The sequence below is a fragment of the Melospiza georgiana genome, chromosome 13 (assembly GCF_028018845.1).
Source record: "Melospiza georgiana isolate bMelGeo1 chromosome 13, bMelGeo1.pri, whole genome shotgun sequence".
Classification (NCBI taxonomy): domain Eukaryota; kingdom Metazoa; phylum Chordata; class Aves; order Passeriformes; family Passerellidae; genus Melospiza; species Melospiza georgiana.
The window spans coordinates 2,497,845-2,508,298 of record NC_080442.1 but is presented as its reverse complement, the minus strand read 5'-3'; the positions used below and the strand labels follow the sequence as shown (position 1 = coordinate 2,508,298).

General features: G+C 58.1%; 2 protein-coding genes across 2 annotated transcripts; one reads left to right on the top strand and one right to left on the bottom strand.

The window, feature by feature from the left end:
- B2M (beta-2-microglobulin) lies at positions 1-2,392 on the bottom strand. Its single transcript, XM_058033407.1, has 4 exons — positions 2,295-2,392; positions 1,881-2,159; positions 1,381-1,416; positions 1-240 (listed from the first exon to the last, which is right to left on the bottom strand). Exons 1-3 carry the CDS (start codon positions 2,362-2,364, stop codon positions 1,403-1,405), a joined length of 363 nt encoding a protein of 120 aa, XP_057889390.1. The 5' UTR covers positions 2,365-2,392; the 3' UTR covers positions 1-240; positions 1,381-1,402.
- A 5,063-nt stretch (positions 2,393-7,455) lies between these two features.
- On the top strand, positions 7,456-10,454 carry PATL2 (PAT1 homolog 2). Its single transcript, XM_058033540.1, has 12 exons — positions 7,456-7,535; positions 7,634-7,711; positions 7,787-7,925; positions 8,040-8,154; positions 8,234-8,334; positions 8,612-8,656; positions 8,832-8,974; positions 9,199-9,358; positions 9,639-9,779; positions 9,857-9,954; positions 10,032-10,184; positions 10,350-10,454. Exons 1-12 carry the CDS (start codon positions 7,471-7,473, stop codon positions 10,387-10,389), a joined length of 1,278 nt encoding a protein of 425 aa, XP_057889523.1. The 5' UTR covers positions 7,456-7,470; the 3' UTR covers positions 10,390-10,454.

The following is a 10,454-nucleotide window of genomic DNA, read 5'->3' as shown; positions in this document are numbered from 1 at the left end:
AACATTTTATGGACTAGCAGTTTATTAAAGGATAAAAATCCTCCAAAATTTTGAGCAATGAAAGGTATCATTTTTTAAGCAGTAAAATTTTTAGCTGAAAAAGCCTGCACACCTCTTTGATGCTGTGGCTAAGAGATATTATTAGCAAATTTTGGAAAGAAGTTCGTCAATCTCGTGGCTATGATGAAGAATGGACAGAAGCTCGAGAAGTCTCTGACTTGCATGAAGAATGTCTCAAATCTGCATGGAGAGAGTAGATTGACATGAGTCACTCTAGTGACACCTTCAACTGCAATTATTTTAGGACTAAAAACCAGGTCCCTGCAGAACCACCTTCCAGTGAGGTTTAGGTAAAAATCCTGCAGAAACTCCTTTTCTGTCCCCTCCTTGGTGGAGTTCAGAGTCCAACAAGTCAAGAGGATCCTTGTTCTCCACCCCAGGGAGGAGTTTGTCCGGCTCTCAACTCTTTCCAGGCCAGCTCAGTAAATCCTCACCCCCAGAGCACAGTGAAGTCACCCACATGCCCCTCCAGCCAGACGTGGCATCCCTCACCAGCGTCCCACCAACCCAAGCCATGGTGCTGTGTGAGCCCAGAACATTCCAGACCCTGCCTTGGGGCCAGGCTCACACCCCACTGCCCAAAGGTGAGTGACAGACCACAGCAGTGACTGTAAACAACTTTTCATAGCTCTGTAGGAACTGGGGCAGTTCATATGAGGGTCCTGTCAAGGCTTGTCCCAGAACAGTTAATCATTATTCCAGCCTCTAACTGGACACAAAATTTGGCTGTTTCAGCCAGGGTTACCTCAGCTGAGCCACATATTCAGTTTCTTTTCCCTACCAAGTATTAAACTGGAATTTCCCCATTGCTACATCCAGATCAGTTACACGCAGACAGTTTGAACAACTTGGAGCCCTCACACAGAGAGACACTGGTGAATAAACCCCAAAATGTTTCTGGTTTGTGCCTCATAAATCCCACAGGGTGCTGGTTAACCAGCCTGCCACCCAACCTGAGGCACAGGGACTTTGGGTACAGCGACTTCCTGCTCCTCCCCTGACAGGAAACAGCACTCGGGGCCTGAGGGAGCTTTAGGGACTGCGCAACTCTCTGCGGTATCTAGCTGAGGCAGCAACAACATGCAGGGAAGATTTTCTTCAAAGCTCTCCTTTTTTAGGAGAAAAGGACTCTTGTAGGCACGGGATGGCCAAAACCAGACCAAAATAGTGGGCAGAAAGGGTGTGGGAACAAGTTTCTTTGTGTCCCAAATATGATCTACTTTTAGGGTGTGGTGCTTTGTTTCTCAGCTTTTCAAACCCCCCCTCCCTACAGAAATGGGTCTGTGTTTCCCTTACCAGCACAACACGGGAATAACTCACCGTGGATTATCCCAGACGCAGCTCAGAAGTCTGGTTCTGCAGGAAGGAAGTGCAGAGTGTTAAACCTGGGGCTAATGGCACCCCTTGTCCCCTGTCCCCACAAGGTTTCCCCCGGAAACAGCCCCATTACGGCAACCAGAGCTGCCTTCAGCTGTAGATGAGGCCAGGTCTACACCACCATCAGCCCTTCTTTATAGTCACACAACATAAAGCAAAAATTCCCTGCATGACCCATCGCCTTCCAGTTAAATTCACCACGGCAGAGATCGGGTGACACGGCATCACCAAATCCCTGTGGATTAACGCCAGCGCGTGTCCTCCCTGAATCCTTCACAAGCACGTGTAACAGCCTTTTCAGCTAAAAGCAAGTTCCCTTTCTATCTCTAACACAAGACCTTCAAACCCCGCTCCATTTCACCCTGCATCCCAGGAAAAGGAACAGACACAGCACGGATATAAAGCAAGGAGGTCCTGCACGCAGGAGGGGAGGCACAGCATACCCCAGATGTAACTGCGTGCCTCCGGCATGGTGGAATGCGCCACCCTACAAGAGAAGATGTCATCCTTCGTGGGGGTGAAGCGCGCATAGACCAGGCGCTGGAACTGCCACTTGTCGTTGAAGGACAAGTCCCCGTACGTGACGCCGGGAATGGGCACGCCGTTCTTCAGGAGTTCGATGTCAATCTTGGGTGGGTGAAAGCCAGTGACAAAGCAGTGGAGAGTGTTCTCCTTCCCCTCCTCGGCGCGGGAACGGGCGTACACTTCCACCTTCGGCGCCTCTGGAGAGAGGGGCGAGGGCGCGTCAGAAGCGGGGCTGCCGCGGGCACCGCCGCGATGCAACACTCACCCGCCCACCCGGGACCCCGCAGCCCCTCACCCCCGTCAGGACCCTTCGCGCCGCCCCAGGCACTCACCAGCGGCCGCCCCCAGACCGAGCAGCGCCAGCAGAGCGAGCACCCCGAGCGCCAGGGCCCTCCGCGCCATCGCCGCTCCTCTCTGCCGCGCCGTTTCCCGGAATGTCCCACCCCTGCCCGCGCTCCGCCTTTTATAGCCTCCGGAACACACGGCCAATCGTGGCGCGGAGCGGCCTCTACGTCATCGGTTTCCAGGTAGAACGGGAGCTCCGGGGTTGTGCGAGCCAGCGGGGAAGCGCTTTCGCTTTCAGTTCCGTGCTGAGTAGGGGGAAAATCCGGGCAGAGACCCGGGGGCGTCAGCGGGCAACAGCGGCTGGACGTGAGCCCGGGTGGGCAATGGCACCTGCTCGGGACCAGCCCCGGTGTGGCCACAGGCCCAGGGCAGCGCCCGTCCCCTGTGCTGGGCACTGCTGAGGCCACACCCCAAACCCTGGGGTCAGTTCTGCGTCTTTCACTCCAAGAAGGACATCGAGGGGCTGGAGCGTGTCCAGGGAAAGGCACAGAGCCGAGGAAGGGGCTGGAGCACCAGGAGCAGCTGAGGGAGCTGGGAGGGCTCAGCCTGGAGAAAAGGAGGCTCGGGGGACCTTCTTCCTACAACTCCCTGACGGAAGGGGGCAGCCGGGATTGTGCTCCACCCCCAGGGAACAAAGGAGAGGACAAGAGGAAACAGCTTCAAGTAGCGCCAGGAAAGGTTTAGATTGGATCTTAGAGAAAAGTTACTCTCTGAAAGGGCTGTCCAGCCTTGCCACAGGCTGCCAGGGCAGTGGTGGAATCCTCATCCCCTGAGGGATTTAAAAGCACTTGGGGACGTGGGTTAGTAGTGGCCTCGGCAGTGCTGGAGGAATGATTTGACTTGATGGTGACAGAGAGCTTTTCCAACCTAAATTGGGGTAAGAGTCACCTCTTGCAGATTTTGCATCCGGGGCTGGTATCACACCAACAGCCTGTGGTGGAGCAAGCCATTCACCTTCCTTTTTTAACCTCTTTCAAAACCTGTGTGTTATGGCTCATTCCAGCAGCTGCAGGGTGGGAAATTGACTGTTGTTGGAGCACACACACAGCACACATAAAACATGAGAATTCTAACACCAAAGAACCAGGTTTTCTGGTGCCTTCTCCAGAAGAACTGTGAGCACCAAAGCCCAGCAAGGCTAGGAATGCCACTGAGTGTCCCAGTAGTGCTGCTTGGAAGGAAAATAAAGGGAAAAGAAAGTCAAGTCACTGCTAGTGGGGAGAAAACAGCAGCATGGTCTAAGTACCAAAACACTAAGTCCCCTTAGGACTACTTAATGTATCTCATTAAAACGCAAATTAAATTAATAAAGCATGTATGGTGAACACCTCAAAGACAGCAGGTAAATCAGGAGAGGCCAAGCAAAGGAAAATCTTGAAAACACTTGTTATCAGTTCCCACTGGCCCAGCTCCTGCTGGGTTTGCTGGCTGCTCGGTGAGCAGTGCCAGCTGAAAACACTCAATGTTTTCCTCAGTTTGGGATAAACAGATGCAGCTGTGGCCAGAGCCTTATCAGGGATCTCAGGCTCCAACAGAAATAATCCCTGAGTGCTCCGTTGGTGGCAGAGTTGTTGTTCGGGTCACCACAGCAGGAGTCACCAGCCCAGTCCAGCTGTCCCAGGGGTGAATCTGGCTCTGCCCACGTGAACACTCCCTCGCCTCGGGCAGAGGATGGCAGGACATGGATCCTTTCCATGGGCCCTTTGGGATGGGAACCCCTGCCAACGACTCTACTCTAACCCACACCACCTGTAGGAATTTCCCAGCTCTTCCACGTGATGTTTATTAAAAGCCGCAATTATTTGGTTAGAGTAACCAAATCTTCCACTTTGGGGACACTTCAGCTTTTATTAGCAGAGTTATTTGGGAGTGGGTGACATGACCAATGTGCTCCGGGTATTCAGGGGGATAATTCAGGGGGATAAGGGCAACCCGCTATGCTTTGTGAGATGCAGACATTTATAGTGTTAGTGTTGACACCTGTGCTCGGCGTTACCCGCCAGAATACTCAGAGCACATCCCACCAGATTTCCATAACTCCTCAGAGGGATATCAGCTCTGAGAACAGCGCGGTGGGAGCAGCGGGGGAAGCCGGGCTGGGCCGTTCTGCGCCCCGAGAGCCGCAGGTGCGGTCACCGAACCCCTCCATCCCCGCTACCCCCGGCTCCGGGCTCCGGTGCAGCGCAGTGCGCAGGCGCGAGGCTCCGCTGGGGGCCGCCATGTTGTACGGCAGGCTCCTGGTGCAGAGCAGTGCGCAGGCGCGTGGGCCGCTGGGGGCCGCCATGCTGTACGGCAGGCGCATGCCGGGGCGGTGGGGGCGGCCCATAAAAGGGGCGGCGGGGGCACCGTGCCCCCGTACGGGGACCCGGGACGGACGGAGGGTGGGTGAGCGGGAGGAGGAGGCGGCGGCACCACCGCGGGATGGCGGAGGGCGGCGAGCGCGTTGTGAGTGCCTGCCCTGCTCCGCTACCCCCTGCCCGCTGCCGCCTCCCGGCGTCCCGCTCCCTGTGCGGTGCGCGTTCTCCGGGGCTGGCGCTCCCCAGCGCGGTCGGTCTCGGAGCAGGCTCTGCCCTGGAGGTGCTGGTGGGATGCTCTCGTAGCGGGTGTTCACTCTGAAGCCTAAAGGCGTCCCAGCCCAGCTGCGCTGGTGCCGCTCCGTGCCGGCGTTCGCTGGTGCCGGCACAGCCGTGGGCTGAGCTGCGCCTCCTGTCCTCGCTGGCAGCGCCGCTGGCTCCTGCTTTTCCCTTTCCCAGCTGTGAGCCCTGGAGGTTGCTCCCGCTTTTCCCTTTTCCAGCTGTGAGCCCTGGAGGTTGCTCCCGCTTTTCCCTTTTCCAGCTGTGAGCCCTGGAGGTTGCTCCTGCTTTTCCCTTTTCCAGCTGTGAGCCCTGGGGGTTGCTCCCGCTTTTCCCTTTTCCAGCTGTGAGCCCTGGGGGTTGCTCCTGCTTTTCCCTTTTCCAGCTGTGAGCCCTGGAGGTTGCTCCTGCTTTTCCCTTTTCCAGCTGTGAGCCCTGGGGGTTGCTCCTGCTTTTCCCTTTTCCAGCTGTGAGCCCTGGAGGTTGCTCCCGCTTTTCCCTTTTCCAGCTGTGAGCCCTGGAGGTTGCTCCCGCTTTTCCCTTTTCCAGCTGTGAGCCCTGGAGGTTGCTCCTGCTTTTTCCTTTTCCAGCTGTGAGCCCTGGGGGTTGCCTGGCACCAGCAGTAGAGTGAGGGGGAGGTTGGGTGTTCCTCCCCGCTTTAGGAGTATACTAGGGTTACCTCTCCCTTAGAGAGGAATCTGCTGCTTCCAAATCCAGATTATCGAGGATTTTCTGCTGGTGGAAGATGCAGTTCTGCTGGAAGAGATGGCTGAGGAGGATGAGGAGCTCGACCTGTACAACGAGATGACTTTTGGGTTAGGTAAGACCTTGGGGGAGTCCTGGTGTTGGAGAGACCTGCCAGCACTCAGGGGGAGCACACACCCTGGTGGGCACTGCCAAAGCGTTCACCCACCCTGCTGTGTGCTGCTTCCCCCCTCTAAGACCGAGACTCCACAGAGGAGGATGTCCCAAAACTCCTGGTGGTACCAGAGATAAGTCCTGAGGTGGCCAAAGCACTGGAAGATGCAACTGGAAGAGCAGCTGAGCAGCTGGAGGAGCTGGCCGAGGAGGAAGGTGGGATGGAGGCAGAGATGGAGCAGGTTAACTCTCAGCTGGAGGAAGAGGTAGAGGAGCTGGGCACTGAGGAACAGGAGGAAGATCAGGAGTGCTTTGAGGAGCCCAGTGAACTGGGAGACCCAGCAGTGATGAGAGCTGTGCGGAGCAAACCCACGCTGGAGGTGACGTGTGAGCAGACAGGGCTTCTGCTGCTCCCCCTCCATCCCCACACCTGTGGCTCCTGCCCCACAGAGGGCACTGGGGCAGGGAGGCCTTTAACTCCCCTTTCCTTGCAGAGCCAGGACTCAGCAGTGCTGGACAGTGGGATTGGGACTTGCTGGGAAGAGTTTGACAAGGAGGACATGGTAAAAATGTCCCCACCCATCTGGTGATGAGGCAGGGTGGCTCCTGTGGTGTGCCCTGCTCTCTCCTCCTGTTCACTTGGCTCATGCCAGCCTCTCCCTGTTTTCCAGCTGGCGATGGATCCCACGTGGGGCTCCTGCCCTGGCAGTGTCCCTCGCCACCTCATGCTGGAGGTGGGTACATGCTGGAGCTAAGGGCTCCCCAATACTCTGGAACAAGGGTCTCACAGGGAATTTGGGACACCTGGGGCATCTCCAAATGGCTCTGGAGGTGCACAGATATGTCTTGGGTACAAGACTGTGAGTGCCCACCCAAAGCAGAGCATGGGTTTGAAGGCAAAGTTGTTGAGACTGGGGGGACTGGGACCCCCGTGCTGGGTGTTCCCACGGGTCTCCAGCTGCTCCACACTACGAGGATGGGGAGCACAGCTGCTCTTGGTTGAGCAGTGACCACAGGTTTTAGTCAGCTAACTATTGCTGAGGGAGCTAAACTGTTCCCACCTGCTGCTGCCTCCTCCCCACAGGATAAAGCCATCCTCCAGGTGCTGGAGAGACCTCCACCATCTCCCAACATGGCTCTCGACTTCCTCGGCTCTCCTGTGCAGAGGGGCTACGGGGGCTCTTCCCGGCTCAAGTGCCCTGACTTAAGACTGATGTCCCCCAAGCCTTTCCCCCAGTGCTTTCTCCAGCAGGTAACAGGTTTGGGGGTGCTCTTGCACCCCTTCTTTCTCTGCCTTCCCTCCTTGGAGGTGCAGCCTCGAGGACAGGCTTGTCTGACACCTCCTGTCTCCTGCTCTGCACCAGGCACCCGTGATGTCTCCTCGCTCCCCGTGCTCTCCTCAGCCCTTCCCACCAGCCTGCAGACCCCCTGCACTCTTCAGTCCCAGCCAGGTAATGTGGTGGGCCCTGAGCCACTGCCACGGCCCCACTGAGGTGGCCCTGGTGTGGCAGGGGATGGGGACAGTGGCACTGTAGCACTTTGCCAGAGGGATGGGAGCTAGAAACCAGCACAGAGCTGTCTGACCCCTCTGGGATGCTCAGAGGGGAAGGCTCACACCCTTTATCCCCTTTCTCCCTCTCAGACAGCAGGGTTTGCACCCCCAAGCCCTTTCCAGCCTGGCTCCCCCACCGTGGGCAGCCCACCCCAGCCCCTGGGCGTGCACTTCAGGCCCATGGCCTCTTCTTTGGACCCTGCTGTCTTCTTCAGCCCCTCAGCCATGGGCCAGCTGAACTTCAGGTAGCAGGAGTGGGATGTTGGGGTGGGACTGGAGGGGTCCTACAAAGCAGCTGGGGGTGTCCCAAAACCTCCCCTGACCCGTCTGGTGTCCCCTGCAGCACACCCAGCCACATGACCCAGCTGCACCCGCAGCACCAGCGCATCCTGATGCAGCGGCAGGGCAGGCAGGTGCAGAGGTATGGGGGTCTTCTGGGTGCAGGGCAGGGGGGCTCTGGGTGGGCACAGTGGGCTGAGTTCTTCTCCTGTGCCAGTGTCTCCCCCAAGAAGCTGTGGTCTCGGAAGGTGGACCCTTATGCCGGGCTGATGACTTCCAAGGAGAAGGACTGGGTTGTCAAGGTGGAGATGATGCAGCTGCAGAGTGAGAATATAGATGATGACTACTACTACCAGGTGAGCTCCTGCTGGCAGCAGCTGCAGCTTGTTCCCCTCAGGGCGGGGCTTTGGGAGCTGGAGAAACCCTTGAGCACTGGTGGAGGGGACTCGTGGCTTCTCCTGTTCTTACAGACCTACTACCACCGGCTGGAGCGCAAACAGGCGGAGGAGGAGCTGCTGGGCAGGCGCAACAAGCCCCCCAAGCTGGTCACACCTTTCATCCAAAAAGTGGAGACCTATGACTCCGGTGAGAGGCTGGGGCAGGCATGGGGGGCTGGGTGAGGAGTTCTGGGGTGTGGTGTCACCGTGTTCCTGCTGTCCCGCAGTGGTGCGCATCGCGGGCTCCTTGGGCCAGGTCACAGTGTCCACCTGCTACAGCCCTCGCCGGGCCATCGATGCTGTGCACCACGCCCTCGTGGAGGAGGAGGTAGGTGGAGGGAAGCTGGGCTGGTTGGGGCTCTGAATTGCCAGGAGTGCTGCTTTAGCAGCTGTCCTGAGCAGTGGGATGGGGCACACAGTTGGAGGAGGTACCACCTCAGCAGTTGCATTTGTGCCTGGCCAAGGGGTGAGATTGGGCTCTGGCCATGGTTTCCCCAGGGAAAAGTCACTTCTGATCCCCAGGGAGCAGCTGGCCCAGTGCTGGGCTGGTGGCAGTGTCTGGGGATGGCTGTAACCTTTGTGCCTTCCTTTCTACCCTCCCAAAGGCTGCAGGGACCCACCGGCTGCGGGCGCTGCACAGGATTGAGAAGGTGAGTGAGTGGTGATTTGGGTAAGGGCAGCATGGCCCAGGTTTTCTGTTTTCATCCATGCATTTCTCAAAGGGTATGACTACCTAGGCAGGGTCCTGGATAGCCAGTTGATAGAAGATGTCCAAGCTTCCTCCTTACCCTGTGACCTCCTGTGTACTCCTTCCTCCTTCTCCAGCTCTTCCTGCAACTGCTGGAAGTAGAGGAGGTGCAACAGAAAACGTCCCCAGGGGAGCAACAGCCCCAGAAGCAGGAGCAGAAGAGCCAAAAAGTGGAGAGTATCTACCAAGCCTTGAAAATCAGGGCTTGCAGCAGTGAAGAGTGAGTCTGTGCTGTGGGAAAGGGGAGCAGGCAGCATGTCCTGGTCCTCGTGGATCTGAGATGGTCACAGGAGGATTGGGTCCTTCCTTCCATCCTGTCACTGCAGCCTGTGCTGACCCTGCCTGTGAACCTTGTCCTCCAGTGGAGCTGATGCTGGTCCTCTTGGATGGACAGAGATGCTCCAAGTCCCTTGGGATTTGTGCCAATGCAGGCTTTGTTCCCAGGGAGGCAGAAGATGAATTCCTGCAGCTGCTGTGTGTGCGGAAGGGCAAGAAGCTCGTGGCCCGGCTGCTGCCCCACCTGATGGGAGAGCAGAGGGAGAAGATCCTGCTGGCAATCACCTACCACCTGCCCTTCCTCATGAAGAAGGACGTGCTGGATGAGGCAAGCACCTCCAGCCAGGGCAGGGATGACCTGGGCTGTCTCCTTCCTCCTCTGTTCTTGCTGGGGGTGGCACCCTGGGCAATGAGGGGGGCCTGCCTTGTGGGGTTGGCATGACACAGGAGCCCCTTCCCATCCATGGGGAGGAGAAGGTCTCCAGGAGTCAGCCACCAGCAGTGACCCTCTGCTGGCAGTGACCCTCCCCTCCAAGGGCTGGGGTGGGGCTGTGGCTGTGACAGGTCCAAGGATCTCAGACTCCTGCTCTCCCCTCTGCCCTGCCCAGTCTCTCCCCCTGCTCTACAGCCCCTTGAATGAGGTGGTGGGTGAGATGACCTTCAGCAAACTCATCGAGGTCCTGCAGGAGCTTACCCGGCCTCTGCCTGAGTCTACGGAGCTCCCCCTCACCATGGCCTTGAAGAACCAGGTACTTGGCCCTGAGCCTGACTGTGTCCCTGGGGTGCCACTGCTGCTGGCTGTGACACTCCTGGTGCTCTCCTGCAGTTTGGCATCTCCTTGCTGTACTCCCTGCTGAGCCACGGAGAGAGGCTGCTGTCCTCACACGCGCCGCTGAAGCCGTGCAGAGGGGACTTCGAGGCCTGGTGAGGGACGGGGTGAGCTGGGGGCAGGGTTTGTCACTGCTCCCCGGGGTGCTCACCCCCTGTGCTGCTGTCCCCAGGACGGACACGGTGTACCTGATGTCCCAGGAGCTGTCACGCCTGCCCACAGCCTCGCTGGCAGAGCCTCTCTTCCTGCCCAGCAACCTCGTCCTGCTCTTCTGCCGCTACCTGGACAAGCAGACAGTTTACCACCTGGCAGCCAAGATGGCTGAGTGAGTACTGCTGCAATGGCCCTGCTGGGGACAGCACTGGGGGCTCACTGCTTCCATCCCCCTCGGAATCATCTCCCGCTGGGCTGAGCTGATGCTGCTGCCTTTGCTGCTGTGTCTTTGGGGCAGATCAGCACCCTGACACCCCAATCCCATCCTTTCCTGCAGGTGCTCCCCGCTGCCCACCGAGGCCGACATGCTCTGCTGAGCCCCGGCAGCGGGGGTGGCGTCTGCAGCCGGGAATGGGCAGGGCCCGATGCCGCGGCTTTGGAA

Excerpts from the sequence above, each read along its gene's own strand:
- PATL2 (XM_058033540.1), top strand. The coding sequence starts at position 7,471 with ATGGCCTCTTCTTTGGACCCTGCTGTCTTCTTCAGCCCCTCAGCCATG. Across the intron at positions 7,536-7,633 it reads ATGGGCCAGCTGAACTTCAG|CACACCCAGCCACATGACCC; the intron begins GTAGCAGGAGTG and ends TGTCCCCTGCAG. Across the intron at positions 7,926-8,039 it reads ATGATGACTACTACTACCAG|ACCTACTACCACCGGCTGGA; the intron begins GTGAGCTCCTGC and ends CTGTTCTTACAG.
- B2M (XM_058033407.1), bottom strand. The coding sequence starts at position 2,364 with ATGGCGCGGAGGGCCCTGGCGCTCGGGGTGCTCGCTCTGCTGGCGCTG. Across the intron at positions 2,160-2,294 it reads CGGTCTGGGGGCGGCCGCTG|AGGCGCCGAAGGTGGAAGTG; the intron begins GTGAGTGCCTGG and ends CCCTCTCTCCAG.